Genomic DNA, 18,929 nt, shown 5'->3' on the forward strand with positions numbered 1-18,929 from the left:
AGAGCAATGCCTAATTCCCGATGCCCGCATAACAACAATTAATAATAGTCAGATCCCCAGCCCGAGTCCAATCAGCAATCCAGGAAAAGCAAGGACCCACACTGATAAAGCGGTATTTGCCTTCCATGACACAGCGGCGCTCGCACCGTGACGCATGGCCGGCTGTGCTGGTATACTTGAATCGCCGCCAGTCAGTGCAAACGTGTGGGCCCACAAAAACGTCGGCTCGTCGACATAGGCAAAGCCCGTTGCCTTCAAATACCCAACATATCTTCCTGCAGGATCGCCGTAGGCCGCTACCACAGCGGCAATGTTGGGGTAGACCTCCGCGGCAGTGTCGGCTTCGCCGCTTGCCGCGGGGCTGGTGGTGAGAAGGAAATCAAGTGTGGTTTGGATGGTTACAGCGCCTTGGGTCGTGGCATTCCAACCCGATTGCGAGGTCTTGTCGGCGTATCGGAGGATCCGGGCATTTGTCTGGAGAATGGTGGTTGAGTACATGGCAGTGGTCGGCTGCTGAGACCTCATACGCACAATCATCGCAGCGATGTTGAAGTTCCGATAGTGCCATGGATGAGTGCGGGTGGCTTCCTTGGGCTGTGTTGGTGCCATGTTAGTTCTGGCGGTGACGGGTGATCATGATAAGAGTAAAACCTGATCCCCATTCGATTTCAGTTGCCCCTGGAAGAGTCCGTCGAAGTATCCCTTCGCAGAACTTGCTGCGCCGGCAACATCGTTCACGATGAGCTGCAGCGCAGCAAATTGATTGACGAAAATTGTGCCGTGGTTGCTGGAAATCAAGTCAGGTACTACATAGAGTCTTGCGAAAAGCATCAGCATACTTCTCCGACTTCGCGGCTTGCTTTCCACTCGGTGAAGTCTTGAGCCAGTCCATATACTTATTGCACCAACCAATCATCTGCGAATCTAGGTCTGCCGTCCAGTCAACGTTCTTGCTCTTGCGTAGGATAAGGATCCCTGAAGCGATCTTAGCAAAACCGCGCAGGTCTCTGGGTAATGCCTCAGCAAAACGAAAAACGCCCATGACTGTCACTCACAGAACACCAGTGTAGGCTCCTTGCTGGCCGCTCGGCCCTCGGTTCATTTGTGCGTAGTTGAGGTTGGGATTCATCGCGGTTGTCTCGTTGAGAAACCACGTCTTGAGAAACTCGGCTGAAAATCAACGTCAGTATTCAGTTCATATCGCAAAGCCGTTGTCGGTGAGCTGAGACGAACCAGCGTTTTGCGAATAGATCGAGCTAGCGGCACCGTTGCCCTGCTGGAATGTTGCCGCGATCGAGTTGTACAAGACAGCGTCCGAGAGGTTGAAGAAGGATTGGAAATCGTTGGGTAGTACGCGGTCGGGGTTGACTTGACCGTCTCGGTTGACGTAGGGACATGTCTTCCACACTAAACGGTCGAGCTTGAGATGTTACATGCGAAAATTTGGGAGCCCTACCTTGCTCATCCGTCAGGGCAGTCTTGTTGCCGACTGCGGTACAATTTGGCCACATACTGGTACGATGTTCAGCTCCGTAGGACATATGTTTCATCGAAGAGAAAACTTGCTACGGCGCCCAGCTCATGTAGTCATGAACATCGTTGCTGGGGGCGTGGACGGGCTTGAAGGTAACGCCTGTGGTGACAATATATTCAGTCGCATTGAAGATACTAAAGGAGTGCACTGACTCCATGGTCCATGCGAGGACATCTCCTCAGCCCAGGCTACGATGGTTGCCGCTGCACCATTGTATCGCGAAGACAGATTCCCAGCGCTGCCTACGATGATGTCTGGGTCCGGAAAGTCGACGGCATACTGCACGAAGGGGTTAACAGCAAGCGTCGCCGATACTGTGAGCACAATGAAGGAGAGACATTTCGCCGGCGATAAAGAAAGCGTCCAAGAGGGCATAGGAGAGAAAATGGGCAGGGAGAAGTATAAAGGTTGACGAGAGTAAGCAGATAAGTATTTCGATTTTAAGATTTCACGACGGGGTAGATTTGCCGCAAGAGACAGTGCATAGGGTAATATTGGCTCGTCGCAAAGGGTAGACTTCCACGAGAAACTAATCCGCAGATCGAGCCTGAGGCTGGCGCCGATGATACGTCAAGAATAGCGGGGCGTGTGCTTTTTTGTGTTGGAGGATAGAACAGCCGAAAAGCGGCAACGCTGAGTTACAGCACCACATAGCTCACGAGCTGCCAAAACACCTCGCTAATCGCCGATTTTGTTGTCCACTTGGACGATGGAAACATTGAACGCCGTGCCTAGCATGGCTTGTTATTGTCGGAAGCTTGCTGCGGAGCTGCGGAGTTCGACGAAATCAGCGGCGCCAGTCAAAAAGAATACTGCAAGTCGGTCGAACTCCGTGTGACCGTGTCGCAAATGAGCAAATCAAGCAATTGGTTTCTACAAACTTGAAGATGACCAGTCCCAGGTTGCGCTACCACGTGAAAAAGACCAGTCAAAGCCTCGTATGGCTCTGTTCTATCCCTAAGTAAAGGCCCGACATGGAAACGAGAGGAAAAAGAGCACAAAAGACTGGGCACACCTGCAAGCCTGCCATCGGCGTGTAATCAGGGGACATAGAATGTTTGTCATCTGGTCATCGTTATATCAAACGACTGCGTATACCACTGGCTGCCTGCAAGTAAGTACAGCAAGATGTTGAGCAAGCTGTTGACAACTTCGCGGATCAAAATTGCATCGTGACATGATCGGATGGTCAGTGTCGTCAGGTAAGTACAGGTAAGTACTCTCAAAGGGACCACAGTCAGGGCAATGTTGGTTGTAAATTAGATTCAAGTTCCAACTCAAGATGCGTCAAGCCGCGCAGGTCAGTCAGTGGCAGAGGAAAAAAAACAGGCAAGTAAACGAGGGCGTGCTAATGAGTGCGTGAGGAGCTACTGTTGCTGCTGAGGGGAGCCTGGACTCGTTGCGGAGTTGCCTAGATATCCAGCACGTGGGTAGAAGCCCGTCGGATGCCATTCAGGAGGAGGAGGGTTGTTGACTGCATTGTTGCCCCATAAACCGGCACCCGGCCCGACCGCTCTTCCGGCTCCGATGGGTGGCCCGGTAAATGCCGGGGCAAGACCAAACCCAGAACCGGGTGGAGCGCGACCAGGTGGGCCAACGACCGAGCCTGAACCCGGAGCGCCCCAGCCAGCAGCCCCAGCACCACTACCAACAACTCCTGCACCAACTGGTCGACGTACAGGTACAGCGACAACCTCATCGTCATCAGCAAGCAATGCTGAAGACCCGAGGATGCCCTTTGGACTGGGTGATCGGCGAGCGGGAGAAGCAGAGCCAGAACCACTCCCACTGTCTTGTGTCGAAGCTGAGACTGGGGCTGGACGGGCAATTGGCGCAGGTCTGCCAATTGGTCCAGGAGAAATCGGAACGGGTTCACCTCCAATCAAAGAAGGACGACGCGGAGGCCCGATAGGTGCTGGGGTCGAGATAGGAGGTCGATGGAATGAACTAGCGGCGACTGCGTCAGGAAATACCCGGGGTTGGATTGTCGAAGGGCCCGCAGCAAAACCACCAAATGGAGGCGGGGCATAACCACCTCGAGGAGAGATCGGGGGAGGCACCACTTGTTGCTGAGCGTATACCGGTGTAGGAACTGGGGGAAGAGAACTCGACATCGACATTGAATGAGCGTGAATGGGGCGAGCAATTTGTCGCGGTGGGACGGGTGCAACAACAACAGGAGTAACAGAAGGAGGAGGTGCGGCCGGCGATTGAGTCACAGGTTTGTGGAGGATCTTCTTTGACTGTCCGTTCACATGAGGGGATCGAGTTGGAGTGGTTGTCAGAGACGCGGCGGCAGCAGCAGCAGCAGAACGGGCTTTAGCAGCACTGGCCTCAGCCGCTTTGGCCTTTTCCTCTGCCTTCTTGCGCTCTCTTTCTTTTGCCTCGCGCTCCTCCCTGGCTTTCTTTTCCTTTTCATCCTTTTCTCGCTTTTCTGCCTTGATTTTCTCCTCCTTTTCTTTCCTTTTTCGTTCCCGTTCTGCCTCCTCGGCCAGTTTCTTGCGTCGTTCCTCGTCTTGCAGTTTTCTCGCTGCCTCCCGTTTGGCCTTCTCCTCATCTTTCTTTTTACGCTGTTCTTCCTCCATTGCCGCTTGTTTCGCTTTGTGCTCCGCCTCTTCAACAGCCCTTTCAGCAGCCTTCGACGCCTCCTTCTCCTCCTTCGCAAGCTTCTGTTGACTGAAAAATGGGCATGAACGACCAAGCCGACGGAAAGAGAGAAATAGTATACCGCTTCTTGTCCTTCTTTTTCTGGGCTTGCGACTGCTTTTTGACCTCGCGTTCACGCTTGAGTTCATCTTCGTCAGCCAGCTCCCGTAACAACTGCGCCTGCCGCTCTTGCGCAACTCGTTCCCGATACGCCTGCAGAACCCGTTGCTCAAACATCCTTGCGGCGAAAATGCTGAACATGCGCTTGCCCTCCTCCATCTTCTGCTCCTCTGTCAGCACAGTCTCGTCTTCCTCCTCAGACCCAGACGCTGAGTGTGAACTATCGCCGTCATCGTCTCTGTCGATTTATCGTCAGCACGTGACAGCCGACTAAGAGTGCAAGAGAAAACGAACGCGCTCTCGCCTTCACTTTCTCCGTCATCATCCTCATTCTCACTCTCTCCTTCCTCCCCGTCAGATGAAACGCCATCATCGCCGTCGATTGAATTCGACGACGCTGAATCATCCTGTCCACCAGTCAATTGACACCAGATAATCGAATAAAACACACTTCATCACCGCTGACACCCCCAGCGGCTTCTTCCTCGCGGGCTAGTCGACGCTCGGCCTGCCCCCAAGATCGATCAATAACGCTGTCGAAGACGAAGGAAAAGAGCGACATACCAGTTGTTCCATCATTTCCAGGAATTTTCGACCGTCGTTCTTAAGTAGGTCGTCGGCAACTGTGAGTATCGAGGTTGGACCTAGTGAAAGACGAAATAAGCCTTCATATCACAAAGAGTTAAACAGTGGATGAATGGGAAAGTAAAGGTCGTAGCACGGTATCGAATCAGTCCCAAGTGGAGCACAAGAAGAATGTGCCCAAACATAGAGGAATTGGAAGAAGAGACACAGAAAAACAGAGGGAGGGAGGGTATCAAGCGAGAAAGGAAAGAGCATCGACCACAAGGATGGGGGGTAGACCAGCTCACCTCCAACACCTGTACTCACAGAAGCCGCGATTTTGCCCTTCATGTCGACTGCTCCACGACCAACCGCTGTTCTCCCTCCTCGTGCGGCAAGTTGTGGCCTCCCCCTTCCATTTACAGCAGGTGGTGCTACTGGGACAGCTGGCGGTGGTGGCGGGGGCTCTTCTTCTTGATCGCTCTCGTCCGGCTCTTCAATTTCTTCCTCGTAAACGTCGGGTTCATCATCTGGCTCCCTCCGTGCCCGTCTACGCCCTTTCTTTTTCCGTCGCGCGGGAGCTGGAGGGTAGCCGACAGCTCCGGCAACGACAGCGCCATACCGGTCGACTTCGACACTGCCAGGGAATGGGCCAGGACCAGGTGGAGGTGGAATGGTGCGGTTTGAAGAGAGGTATTGTTGTTGGTAAAGCGCGTATTGCTCAAGGTCCTCGTAATATGCGTCATACAGAACTTGGAGCTCATCTTCAATGGCTGTTCTGATGGAGATATATCGATAAGAAACCATTTGAACTTAAGAGTGGTAGAACAGAACGCACCGTTTTCGACCACAAACAGCGCATGAACACGAATGCTTCTGCTCCTCCTTCATTTTCCGCAACACCGTGTCTTTCTCGACGCGCACAAGATCCCGCCTTTCTTCTTCGGCCAACCCAAGCCAAAAATCTCGGATACGCTCGCGCTCCTCGATGCTGCTGGTGCTCCATATCTTGTTGTTGCTTTCCGCAGCCGGCTTGGCTGGCTGACCCTTCCCTTTGGGTGGTGCCTCTTGATAGCTGGCAGGTGCTTTCGCAGCGGCTCGAGCACTTCGTGGGGCGGTGGCAGGGGGAACGGGAGCCTGCTGGTACGCCATCGGTTTCTTTCCGATCGAGACACTTGACGGCGGGGGCGGTGGTGGCGGGGCCATGGCGGGCGACGCAGAAAAGAATTGGTCAGCTGATGCCAACGGCTCTGGAAAATAGACGTAAATAAACACTTTACTGAAAAAAAAATATCCTAAATAAACGCACCGTCGACAAGCGTAGCAGCTGCAGCGGGCGTTTTGTTTGAATCTTCTACTGCGAGGAATAACTACACATGACTCACAAGGAACCAAGGCTGCCGCCGCCTCCCGAACGCTTCTCGCCAATCCAGCTGCCTCTCCACCCTTCAACTTGTATACCCTCCCCACGAACTGTCTTACACTCTTCGGTAACGCAGACCAATACGGGGCATCCGCTCCAAGCAACGCTTTCACTTCCTCCTCAGCACTGTCGTCCGCGACATCAACATCTGACGAGTCCCCACCCAGCGACATGTAGAGCTCTTTCGCGGTTGCGATTAGCTCGTTTGTAGCTGCTAGGGCAGCAGCGGTTAGGGCTTCCTGCCCTTCGGGGTCTGGCGTCGTCTCCGATATCGCACTAGGCGAATGCGGACTAGTTGGCGAGGAAAGAGTAGGGTTGCGTAGAATAGCGGGACGATTGGACTGGCGTTTCTTGCCCATAGTGAGCGTTTTGCTTGTCTGCCCGTCGTTATTCCCATGGTGTGCGGGTGCAAGATAGCAAACACACCTCCCACAACTCCGGTGCGTCCTTTCAGCTCCTTGTGTCTCACGACGATAATCGGAGGCCCTACAGCTAATGCTGGACAGGGATGTCGTCAACCAAACGGGCGGGAATAGTAAGAAGAGAGTGTCGATGAGCGCGCAAGACGCGTGACACGCGAAAGTGTCACGCCTCGCCTCGGCGGATCAACCCGATAAGATTACGGTCCTGGGCCGAGGTTCCACGATCTGCACGAACTATGAATCCTTATTTCTATTCAACATCCTTGATGCCCTTTAAAGTTCTTGAGTAATGTTTTATATCAAACTCGGTATTTGATAGCGACTGGTTCAAGTCTAATGTTTTATATCCAGACATTCCTGCTGATTCTGAATCAGATCAATGATAATTTCTCATAGTCAAGATTCACTCACCCCGAGTAATCAGAAGAATACTGGTTGTTTTTGAAAACTTTAATGAAGGTAGTAGAGATTATCAGCACTTGGTTTTAAAAATATTTAAGGGAGATTGATCTGTTGATAAGACAAATTTAAGAACAGGTTCAAATATATTATAGTTAAAATGAATGGGTTTTGCCACCCAGTTACAGCTATACAGCTAGAAAACTCATAATTTTTCGAAGAAAAGCTTTGGCATCCTCAAAAATTAATTCTAAAATTCAGAGGCTAGTTCAACATTTTGAAACATTTTTTGTGGTTGCTAATATAATGTCTATTAAGAGATTATCAGCACTTGGTTTGCAAAATATTTGAGAGAGATTGATCTACTGATGAGAGAAATTTGAGAACAGGTTCAAATATTTTACAGTAAAAATCCATAGATTTTACCAGCTGCTTACACTTATATAACTAGAAACTCACAATTCTTTAAGGAAAAGCCTTGACATTCTCGAAAAAATATTTCTGAAATTCAGAGGCTAGTTTAAATTTTCTGAAGGCTGTTTTTTTTTCAGCTGCTGATAATCTCTATCAATACTCAGTTTTGTGAAATATGTGAGGGGGATTGATCTGCTGATGAGAAGGATTTGAGAACAGGTTCAGATATTTTACAGTGAAAGTCAATACATTGCACCAGCCACTTATGGCTGTACAACTAGAAAATTCATAGATTTTCTAAGAAAAGCCTTGGCATTCCTGTCAGGGGAACCTCTCTGTTCAACCTCCAGAGACATCTCCATCTCGGAGTCTCTCCAACTCTGGTGAGCATATCACCACCTCCATCAAGCACATTGCCATCCCTACCTGAAGATCTCTCTGGAACCTGCCATGTGACATGGCACAGGTGTCAGGCTTCAGGTCGGGCGATGCAAGGCTCCCTGCAGAAACACATGCTTGGAACAGAATAGATGGTTTGTTAGGCCTGCAAGTGAAGCAGGCAGGGTCTGTATCAAGTCAGATGAGCCTGGTAAGATGGTCCCTTATAGTCCTGTCACTAAGTTGAATTGGGTCATTGGGGCCCAATGAGTTGTTGGTACCTTCTTGCACAGAGAAAAGTGATACAATAGATGATCTAAGCAATAGAGTACATGTTTTAAATCAAGCTGCATCTGCCTAAATGACTGGCCGCTGTATGTGCAGTAGTCTGCAATAATACCACAGTTCTCTTACACAGCCACATGTATTGTATTTAAGCTAAAATGTGATTTGTTGCCTGTTGTACATTTCAAATTGAAACAGGTTCCCTACTCAACTGGTAGCTTGAAATCCGATACAAACACACAGTATAACCCTTCCAAATGACCACTTGGGCCTGCTAGTTGTCTGGGGCACTGTTTTATCACTGATATACTATTGATCCTCAAATTCTTACTCTCCATCTCACATCTCAGATGACTGACAACTCTTCCCAGATTTCCTTTGCCAAGCTCAATAACTCCAACTATGCCTTCAAAGGGCATGTTGAAGATACCACATCTACCCTCCTGTTACAGTTCAATATACTATTCACCTTCACCTTTTACATCTCCATCTCTATCTTCTTCTTCCCCTCCCCTTCTCTCTTTCTTATCACTACCACTGTTCCACTAGAGAATCAGCAGATAAGTTCTTTTTATTATTTCAAAAAAAAGCTTGCTGTCAGGGGAACCCCCACTTTGCCCTCCTTTGGACCATCTGAGTACATCTAAAGTAGGGCTCGGCACCGTACATACCGTATATGGTATGGGGCCTTTTACGGGCGATACAGACCAAGTGCGGACCTTACAGTGCTACGGATGAGGCACTGGCCGGCCTTACGGTACGGTGTACGGTGCGGTACGAGATACCCTTAGAGTTTCTTCTCCTTGGGTCCTCCTGTGCTATGCTAGATTGGTCCCTTTATGCATTTCCGTAGCTCTTATTCATGCTTTGGATCCTCCCCTGCTAGGACTCTCATCAGAGCCTCCAGGGTTGCCCTTACACTTGCAATCATTTGCATATATGGATAGAAACAGGAATCAACATTGATATAAGATGATATAAGCAGTAGCAGTAATGTGGGTTATAAATATCATTCATTCCTGACAGGTAATAATATCAAATTAAAGAATAAGAGATGTTCAAAGTCCATACCTTGGCTATGATAATACTATTACTGACCTTTCCCTCTCCTTCACTACCAAGCTGGTTATCACGATAGAGTTGTGTTTGACGGTCAATCCGAATAGACAATTCCGTTGAATCAGTATTGTTGGGATGAGCAAAGATATCCTGTGACAAATGAATGTTTCTCTCCTGTACTTGTGAGATAGATCCTGCCACTTGGAAAGAGGCTTTGATATGAAAATTGCTGTTAACATCCTTGATACGACCACGAATAATATCTCGAGCATTCAAACTTGCAAGAAGAGCATTTGAGTATACTGTGAGTAGCATTAGCACCAGTTACAAAGCCAATATTGACAAGCATACATCGTCCAATGCAGAAGTAGAAGGATGCATAAATGAGGGTATTGGGGGAAATGATAAGCTGAATTTAGGGTGAATATTTTTGCTATGCCTTTTTGGAAACAGGGCTTACTGATATCAATGATGCAATAGCACACAAGCTGGCAATCATTCAATATGAAGACAATTATGTGATAAAAAAGGGCTCAAACCTGGTTAACCTAATATGACCTGATTAATAATGTAATAGATAAATTTTGACTGTCTCTTACAATCCTGTATTGATTGTGAATAGAATCTAAATATTACTTAGTTTTGAAATGAATATAATAAAATGATAATCATGCTTACCAGGCGATTCACTATAGTCTCTGTTCTACAAGATATAAGATCAATAAAACAGTAGAGATAGATACTTACTCTAATGATGCTGGTTGGGTATCATAGAGCATATAGCAAAGGATGCTGGTAATAATAACATCTGTAGAAGTAGAAAGAGCATTGATTGAGATGGTAAGTGGCTATCACTTTATTAGCACTAAGGTTAATATAATTTCAAGTCACAAACTGATATATTCAACAGTTGTTGATATGTTCCTGCTTCAAGGCTATAGCAATCAATCAGGAATGCTCAAGATCCATGCTTAGCACAACTGACGCCAAGACTACCCAGGCTATGCTTGATTTTAAGTCATCTATAATTCAAGAATCATATTTGAAATACCAGTTCCACATGCTGTATTCTTGAGAATGCTAAATGCAATGATGACAGAGAACTCACCAGATGTTGCCAAGATAATGACTATGATGAGGCCAGTAAGAATGATATTGTGATGGCTCACTAAAGTTGATCAGTACACAGAATAATATGAAATGCAGATATATATACTTTTCCAAATTCGATGTGCATAGAAACTATAATGATTTTTTAGCATTATAAAGTAAGCACAACATTTACTATACCATTGCACTAATGTTGCAGTAATTCCCTGAAATTTTTTGTCTGTCAACTTGAAGATAAAATCTGACATAGATGCATACTGTTGGTACTGCTTCCAGCTGATAGCCTTTGTGTTCAACAAACAAGTATAATCAGTGAAGCACATACAGCTACACTCCTGCCAGTGAAGAACATGATTTTACTTGGCACTGAACAATGGGAAGATAGGTAAATTGCCTACCAGATCATTTTTTGCAAAGCTTCATGATGACTTGTGATTTGTTAGACTCACATCTCACATATATTGGACCACAAACTAATAGTTGGAAATCAAATAGTGATATACTTTGTGGTCTGATCAGATTGTTTTCTTAGAACTTGTATGCTAAATTCACTGACCTGTATGAACAACAAAAACAAGATGAATAGTATCAAGAAAAACAGTTGAGGCAACCTGCGTATAGTTGAGAAAAGGTTGATCTGTGAAAAGAAGGCATAGAACAAGTGTTTTGAGGTATGCTGGATCTCGCATATAGCCTGTCGCTCGGTCAGAAAAGTCCAAGATTTGATGGCAATACTTGCGGGTGAAATAAAACAGGCACTGCAGCAAACTGATTCCGTATAAAACTGCACTGATAATCACTCCCAGGAGCATAGAGCCCATGCTATGTGTTCAGATTAGTCCCAGTAGTTCCCTAGGATATGACAAGGTACGTGTTATCGAGCGCAAATCCAACTTGCAAGGTGGCAGCCGACATTGGGGGTAAAATGCGAGAAAGATATTTAGCAGAACTCGCTGTATTAATATGCGGACGAGTGTCCCAGGGTCATGTTGTGGGGAGCGAGCTGCAGGGCAATTGTCTCCGTTCAACAGGGTGACTGCCTTCCCTGACAGGATTAGACACACCCTGCAAATAACCAATGTCAGGGAATCTCAGAACTGTTCATATAAACAGGATTCTCGCTTAGAGAAAAAAGCTTCCGAGTGTCACGGCATCGTTCACCTGTTGTTGTGTAGGTCTGTAGGCTCGATTTAGTGCGAGTGCATCCATCAAATTCAGGACTTCTTTAGATCCATCTCAAGTGGGATAGAGTACATCGGATACCTACTGTGGTCACGGTATCGGTCAGGTTCCGGATGTACGTTTCCCACAGACCCACATTATAATTTCGACGTCCATCGAGTCGTGGCCTCCCGCCTCTGCCCTCCTGCCACCACAGTCTCTATGCTTGCTATCCTCGCTGGTGCTTTCACCGTTTGGCTACTGTTGTTTAGATTTCGGAAACGACGCGCCGTCTCCCTTCCTCCTGGTCCTCCTGGTCTTCCTATCCTTGGCGTGCGTGCTTTTATGTCAGCTTCTCTTCGAGAACGTATCTTCATTCACTACCTATATTAGAATGTCTTGGATATGCCGTCTGTTACTGAATGGCTCACCTTCGCAGAGTGGGCAAAATATGGTGCGGCGCGTCTTTTCTTGGTCAAACACATAACCGCGCGACTGATTGCTGGTTGTAGGCGGACTCTGTTCGGTGACTTTCTTGGGACAGCCGATGATTATTCTGAACTCGGCGAGTGCAATGGAAGAACTTGATGGCAAGGGTCCGGTGTTTAATACTCGACCACGGCTACCAATGGCTGGCGAACTTGTGGGGTATAATCAAACACTGGTGCTGATGCCGTAAGTGAAACTACCTGGCTTATTCGGACTAACCCGATCCGTTCTAGGTATGGACCACAGTTTCGTGTCTTCCGAAAACATTTCGCGAGGCTTATCGGCACACCGGCGGCGTAGGTCGTGAACTGAGTTCTAATATCGGAGACTGATTGAATGTTAGTGCGCGTCAGTTTGTTCCATTGGTGGAGCTGGAGACGAACCGTTTTTTAAAACGCCTCCTGCTCAAGCCAAACGCCGAATTTATTGATGGGCATCTTCGCAAGTGAGCTGTCCGTCCATTTTCTGCGGGTTCTTCGCTAATCGGAAGAAGGTTGACAGGAGCGATAATTTTGCGACTCACCTATGGGATAGAAGTACAGGATGAAGACGACCCTTTTGTCACGCTAATAGAGAAAGCCAACGGCAATTTCAGTGCCGCTACCACTCCCGGTCCGTTCTTCCTGTTCCCGAAGTAGAACGACAGCCTAAATGGGCCAAATGGACGCAGGTGCATTCCTGGTGGACATATTCCCATCCCTGCTGCTTATTCCAGAAACTCTGGCGCCCTTCAAACGAAAGGCCAAGGCATGGGCAATCGAAACCAAGAAGATGGTGGAATCGCCATACAGTTACACCCGGCGTCAGATCGTGAGGTGAATTTCTGTGAAATACCTCATCTGACGTTATAGGCGGCTGGAACTGCACCTACCTCTTTTGTATCCCGCCTTCTGGAAGACGAGCAGAAGCTCAATGACCAAGAACTTCACGACGTGAAGTATACCGCAGGCTCTTTTTACGGAGGTTAGTCCCAACTCGCGCGGAGAGCCAAGATAACGTGCCTCAAGGTGGCGCCGACACAACCGCTGCGTTGTTGCATGCGTTTTTTCTGGCAATGGTTTTATACCCTGGTGCGTCGCGTTCAAGTAGGACGCCAAATCTGACTTGTTGTCTAGAGGTTCAGCGCCGAGCGCAGCGGGAAATCGACGACTTGCTGAACGGTGCTCGGTTACCAAGGTTTGAGGACGCAGAACAACTTCCATATGTTTCGGCTGTCGTCACTGAGCTGCTTCGCTGGCATAGCATCGCACCGTTGGGCCAGTCGCATTTACTTCAGAGGATCAGTCACTTACACTCAAAACAGGCGTCCCGCACGCTGCCATGGAGGACACGATCTTGAATGGTTATTGGATTCCCAAAGGTTCGCAGCATCATTACAATAGAACTTGATTCAAATTTGGTTTCTCACCAGGCTCGATAATTATCGCCAACATTTGGTGAGGCGACCACAGACTTGTGTCCAACATCAGCTAATGCAGAGCAGGAACATGTTGAACGACCCACAAGTGTACCCTGCTCCCGAGGTTTTCGATCCTACCCGCTATCTCCCAGACACGAATGTTGGCACGACCCAGCGGGATCCCCGTCACGCCTGCTTCGGGTTTAGCCGCAGGATATGTCCGGGAAGGGAGCTAGCAGAAATTTCGTTGTTCAGCAGTATAGCCGCCATCCTGGCCACATTCGATATAGAGCGGGCGTCCGGTCCGTTACCGAAGCACGAAAACACCCAGGGGACAATCAGGTGAGTTCTCTGTGAAATATATTTAATTATCCAGCACTTATGGCCATCAGCCATCCCAAACCTTTCGATTGTGTGGTGAGACCGCGCAACGAACGGGCCGTCAGTTTGATATCCGGAGGTGTTTAGATGGTGACCTTTGCGGTTGTTAGAAAAATGCATAGTACACTTAGGACACACTATAATCGTCGATTCGTCATTTGAGCACATTTACGCCAGGTCCAAATTGAGGACCGTGAATGGAAGAAGGTGTGAGTCGCGAGGTTCCTTGTGCCAGGTGTATGGAGCCTCCAGCTTGAAGTCTCCCTTCGATGATACGGAATGGGTCTTCCTAGCATCATTAGCCGACGCAATAGTACTGAAGTGGAGTGGATAATGGTCGTTCGATGGGCGGATTGGACACCGTCGTCACAGTGCACGTGATCGTCACAATCTGATCCTATCCTCGCAGAGTCGCAAGGTTTTCCCTGCTTCTGTCTTTTCCTGAAATTCCTCCGGCTGCACGCGGGCGCGGCAACGGGAAAGTCATGATGACCGGAAGTTATTAAACTAGGCAACACCCTTTGAGAACGAACCTGGTCCCGAATTCGAGTCGGAAATAACATGTGGTGGCGTTACCGGCGTCACGTTGCACACCTTAAGCAGGGCGATGACTCGCATCCCTGTTGCAATGGCTCTCAGATCGGCTCTGATCATCGTAGACCTTCAAGAGGACTTTTGTCCACCGGTACCGTCTATAAGTGCCCCTCGATTCTTGCAGATAACAACTCTTTAGAACGGAAGCCTGGCTGTGGCTGGTGGTCGCGACATCGTTCCTGTGATTAATACGCTGCTGGCCTCTTCATTCTTCGATTTTCGAGTGGCCACCAAGGACTGGCACCCGATAGACCACATCTCCTTCGCTGTCAACCATCCACCGCCCAACAATATTCCCTTCGAAAGCTTCGCAACGGTTGTCAACCCGGAAAATCCGGATGAGCAGTACGAAACACGTCTCTGGCCGGTTCATTGCGTGCAAGGCACGCCTGGTGCCGAGCTCGCTCCCGAATTGAACCTAGAGAGGGTCGACAAGATTGTCGAGAAGGGCATGGATAAGCGCGTCGAAATGTATTCCGCATTCTATGACCCGTTCACAAACCCGACGATCTCGATCAGCGAGCTGGGACCGGAACTCAAGAAGAATAGCATTGATAAAGTGTACGTTGTTGGCCTTGCTATGGACTATTGCGTTCGTGCTACTGCGCTTGATGCGGTCACGGAAGGCTACGAGGTCTATTTGATTGAGGATGCGACCAAGGCGGTCGATCCGGCAGAAGGTTGGGACAACGCACGTGCAGAGATGGAAGGTAAAGGGATCAAGTTTATCAAGAGCGTCGACATTGTGTCGTAGACACGGAAACCATGATGATATTTTGACTAACCCTCCAGGTTGCGCTCCAACCGACATGAAAGCCCGTGCAAGCCTGCCATCCCGCGACTTTATCTCGTTTCGACCCGTTATTTCCAGCCTCCGCAGGCGGCAGACGCCGAAATTCAAGAATAAAATTCCAACTTGAAGTGGGGTTGGCCATTGGATGAACGAGACCGCGACGAACTTTGTTTGGTTACCTGGTACCCTGAGCTTGTTAAATGCTAATTGCTAAATGTTAACGGCGCTGCTCCACCAAGGCATGGCGCAGTTCCCTGCCCGCTTACACAAGCAGTTTCACAGTGTTTCAGGAACCTTTCATCGCTATATATCTTCGGGGCCATTTCACCAGTATTTCCGTCACTTTTTTCGCGATGCATTACCCAACGCTCGTCCATCTCTTGTCACTGGCAGTCGCCGTATCCGCCGCGTCTCAAATCCACAATGCGAATCCTGGCTGTGCGTATTTGGGGTTCAATTCTTTATTCTGGATCTCATGGCTGTTGATAGTCGCGGACGCTAAGATGCAAGGATGTGTTTCAGTCAAACTCGGAAGCGACTCGAATGGCGTACCGGTCACCATTAACAACTGCAACAATGGAAACATGGGCGACTTCTCGATTCAATATGACTGGGATGTGTCATTTTTCGATTCTCCTACCAATCCGCAAGCCCCACAGTATATCAAGGTTGCTGGCGACATGGTGCGAATTTGCATATTCTAAGCTTGATAGGGTTGAAGAGAATTATGACAGTGTCTCGAGGTCAAAGACGGTGCCGATTTGGATGGGAGCGCGGTGCAAATCGCCACTTGTGACAATACCAAATCCAACCCGAATCAGCAATGGACTTCGTACCCGGACTACACCTTCCGTTGGGCCAAGAGCGGCAATAAATGCCTTGACCTCCGTGACGGCCAGGTCGCTAAAGGCACGCCCCTTGTTGTGAGTTCCCAGCGCCCTCCACACTACAGCCCATTGAAGTGGACACCGTTGTAGATTTCGACTTGCTCTGGTCGGCGCTCCTCGACTCAAGCTTGGGCCAGTAGCTCCTTCCAAGCTGACGAGGGCGTTTATCTCTTCGTCTCCGGCTCAGTCTATTGCATGTTAGCCTCAGTCAACAACGCAAATATACCAGCCAGCGTCGCTGAATGCGTGGGTGCCGACCCGAAGCAAACGTTCCGCGACGGAAGCCTCACGTGGAATGTTCCTTCCGCCCCCTTTACCGGCCCGATCTCGACGTTTGGCGACAAATGCCTCACCGTTTCCGGCCCCATACTTAGCCTCGAGTTGTGCACCGGTGCCAGTAATCAGCGCTTCCGCTCGCTCCCGAGTGGCCAGCTTGAGTGGGACCACACTGGCTCGTGTGTCAGCATGAGCGACAGATTTGTGCGTTCTCTCTGTCTGTGCATTGGCTTTGTTTTTACTCATCATGCGCCCTCGCAGCTCCGACTCTCTGAGTGCAGCGATGCGAGTGACCAGAAATGGACGCGCACTCATGGCGCGTGAAAGAGAACTTGATTGTTATTATTAGTAATTACTTGAATCTGTACTTAGTTTTGAGAGCGAAATACTCTGGCGAAGTAAGTCGAAAGAGTTGTGTAGTGACGGCGAACCAGTACCCTTGTCATTCGTGCATCTTGACTACATACCACCATCGACCCATGAAACTGACGTGATTCCTTCTCCACGGCGACCACATCCAGTCAAGGGTGCATGCATTCGTATCTTTCTCGATGACTACACACCAGTCTGTCCGGGTCTACGCTCGTACAACGGCAATACCCATCTTCCCGTTGAGAATTTCTCGTGCGACCTGGCACGCTTCCAAGACACCGATGCGTGTAAGTACTTTTTTCTCGGCTCTGAACTAAGCTCATCTTTATCAAGTACCGAGGATGACTTTCTTGGTTCTTCAAGGCAGATATGTCTCGCTAGAGGGGGACTGTGAGACGGCTTATTAGCCAGTCTGGGAGGGATACTAGGGTTACATAAAGCTTTTGAGGTTTGTCTTACCCATTGCGCGGCTATAACTGTTCCTGACCATAGCATCTCATAGTAGGTCCGCCTTCCCAAAATGCAGCTGCAAATTTGTGTGGTGGATGCGATCATCTTCTTTTGACGAGCGCTCTCCAACCTCGGCATGATCCACTGCCCGCAAGCTCCCACACTTCATAGCTTTTACAACCCATGTCAGTAGCTTCTGCAGGTGTGTAATCTATTGCACCCAACCGACCCTTCGGTTCAACCGAGCTCTACAGAAACCACCTCCGAGCGTACCACTGTCCTCAGTCTTCCTATCGAACTCGTTAGGGAGATGTTTTTGTATTGCGCACCCACAACGGCGGAACTAGAGACTGGCCCTCTGACACGGTTACCTCCACTAGTTCTGACCGCTGTCTGTCATCATTGGAGGGAAATCGCGCTCTCTATGCCCGAAATTTGGTCTACAATCCATTTGACCATAGCAACCCACGATAGCGATGCCGTTCCGTTCATTCAACGCTGGCTTTCTCGTGCCCAGCAACAACCTTTGGACATTTCACTGTCTCTCGTTTCCTCAGACCACGACCAGCGGCTTGTTGAGCTTTTCGAGAGTTATAGAGCACAATGGAAAGAAATCGCGTTGAAGGTTTCCTCACGATATCTTGTGGAACTATCTGCGACCATCCCCATACCGAGTATACGTCGCCTCAGCCTCGACGCCTTCGACACAGACGCGGATGCAGAGACTCCTCAGATCAAGGCTTTCCAAATTGCTCCAATGCTCCAACATCTTACCCTCGGTCTCCTTCCCCGCCCAAGCCAGTTGGATGTTCCATACCACCAACTCACATCCCTCACATTCACCAAAACCCGACCGGAGGACCTGTTACGATGTCTTCTCATGACTCCGCGTCTGGTCAAGTGCGTCGCGGACGTCAATATCGACTCCTTCGGTGCACCGGCACTGGGCGCTATCCCCGCATCCAGCCTCCCGAAATTGGAGTATTTCTCCCTACGTGGATCGAACCTTACCGCGTATATTATTCGGCTGCTGACAATCCCCGCTCTCGCGTCGCTGGGCTTTACTGAACGGGGCGGTCTGAACGCTGAAGATTTGACCGCGATCTCATTCTTCTTTGAACGTTCATCGGTGTTTCATAATCTCCGCTCGCTCCAGCTCTATTTTATCCGCGGCGCCATGACTCAGCATGTACTGGAACTGCTGGCCACTCTTCCCGGTCTAGAGCAGCTAGATTTTGACGCGACAGAGGCGCAAACGGTCGCTTCGCTGTTCACCAAGATGCTTTCAATTTATGAGTCAGACTCGACTGCTCATGACAGTTTTCTACCAAAACTACAATCGCTTCGGGTTACGACACACAGGAAATACGACGCAGGGGCACACGAGATGCTCTGTGCTCTGTGCGATGTCGTCACAGAGCGATGCCAAACACCGGAGTTGACAGACCATGGAGACTTTGTGTTCCTTTCTCGGATAGAACTGAAAATGGAGTATAATGATGCAACGCCGGATGAGTGGATGCTGCACATATGGCGGAATGCAAAGTTGCGGGGGGTGCAGCTCAATGTTCAAACGAGGAATTTCCGAAGATGGGTTTAATGGCGTCATTGTCAAGTCGTGGCCGGCCTCCGTGTTGGTCTTGCGCTCGTCAATACCGGATAACAAGTAGTTGCACTTTGTTGACCTATAATAGTTTGCGGGAGGGAATGTGTTATCGGACTCCAATGCCATTTCACTCGTATCCTTTCGAGTCACTGTAGCAGGAAGCAGGA

The 18,929-nt window shown here is 49.1% G+C and overlaps 6 protein-coding genes across 6 annotated transcripts; 3 read left to right on the forward strand and 3 right to left on the reverse strand.

Annotated features, from left to right (window-relative positions):
* Positions 1–48: 48 nt before the first annotated feature.
* Positions 49–1,550, reverse strand: MIND_00976600 (Chondroitin AC/alginate lyase; the record flags this gene model as incomplete). Its single annotated transcript, XM_037366377.1, has 7 exons — positions 49–474; positions 532–594; positions 652–787; positions 840–1,007; positions 1,056–1,170; positions 1,234–1,407; positions 1,457–1,550. The coding sequence occupies 7 exons, from the start codon at positions 1,548–1,550 to the stop codon at positions 49–51; spliced, it is 1,176 nt and encodes a 391-aa protein (XP_037217789.1).
* Positions 1,551–2,901: 1,351 nt separating this feature from the next.
* On the reverse strand, positions 2,902–6,646 carry MIND_00976700 (Stress response protein NST1; the record flags this gene model as incomplete). Its single annotated transcript, XM_037366378.1, has 9 exons — positions 2,902–4,210; positions 4,263–4,538; positions 4,595–4,707; positions 4,752–4,808; positions 4,865–4,944; positions 5,173–5,642; positions 5,703–6,114; positions 6,174–6,191; positions 6,250–6,646. 9 exons carry the CDS (start codon positions 6,644–6,646, stop codon positions 2,902–2,904), a joined length of 3,132 nt encoding a protein of 1,043 aa, XP_037217790.1.
* Positions 6,647–9,839: 3,193 nt separating this feature from the next.
* On the reverse strand, positions 9,840–11,269 carry MIND_00976800 (uncharacterized protein; the record flags this gene model as incomplete). Its single annotated transcript, XM_037366379.1, has 10 exons — positions 9,840–9,869; positions 9,923–9,947; positions 9,992–10,092; positions 10,140–10,179; positions 10,230–10,245; positions 10,296–10,412; positions 10,911–10,965; positions 11,014–11,048; positions 11,094–11,176; positions 11,226–11,269. 10 exons carry the CDS (start codon positions 11,267–11,269, stop codon positions 9,840–9,842), a joined length of 546 nt encoding a protein of 181 aa, XP_037217791.1.
* A 468-nt stretch (positions 11,270–11,737) lies between these two features.
* MIND_00976900 (OrdA protein) lies at positions 11,738–15,132 on the forward strand (the record flags this gene model as incomplete). The annotated part of the gene is made up of 16 exons (XM_037366380.1): positions 11,738–11,848; positions 11,909–11,969; positions 12,028–12,190; positions 12,238–12,300; positions 12,348–12,449; positions 12,498–12,616; positions 12,675–12,814; positions 12,856–12,967; positions 13,012–13,074; positions 13,120–13,164; positions 13,308–13,364; positions 13,416–13,440; positions 13,488–13,745; positions 13,796–13,820; positions 14,296–14,469; positions 14,518–15,132. 16 exons carry the CDS (start codon positions 11,738–11,740, stop codon positions 15,130–15,132), a joined length of 2,133 nt encoding a protein of 710 aa, XP_037217792.1.
* A 392-nt stretch (positions 15,133–15,524) lies between these two features.
* Positions 15,525–16,658, forward strand: MIND_00977000 (uncharacterized protein; the record flags this gene model as incomplete). The annotated part of the gene is made up of 5 exons (XM_037366381.1): positions 15,525–15,609; positions 15,661–15,854; positions 15,906–16,094; positions 16,149–16,538; positions 16,596–16,658. The coding sequence occupies 5 exons, from the start codon at positions 15,525–15,527 to the stop codon at positions 16,656–16,658; spliced, it is 921 nt and encodes a 306-aa protein (XP_037217793.1).
* Positions 16,659–17,339: 681 nt separating this feature from the next.
* On the forward strand, positions 17,340–18,756 carry MIND_00977100 (F-box domain-containing protein; the record flags this gene model as incomplete). Its single annotated transcript, XM_037366382.1, has 2 exons — positions 17,340–17,358; positions 17,411–18,756. 2 exons carry the CDS (start codon positions 17,340–17,342, stop codon positions 18,754–18,756), a joined length of 1,365 nt encoding a protein of 454 aa, XP_037217794.1.
* Between the last annotated feature and the right edge of the window lie 173 nt (positions 18,757–18,929).

Source organism: Mycena indigotica (assembly GCF_014461135.1).
Source record: "Mycena indigotica strain 171206Taipei chromosome Unknown Mind.scaff0008, whole genome shotgun sequence".
Taxonomy (NCBI): Eukaryota; Fungi; Basidiomycota; class Agaricomycetes; order Agaricales; family Mycenaceae; genus Mycena; species Mycena indigotica.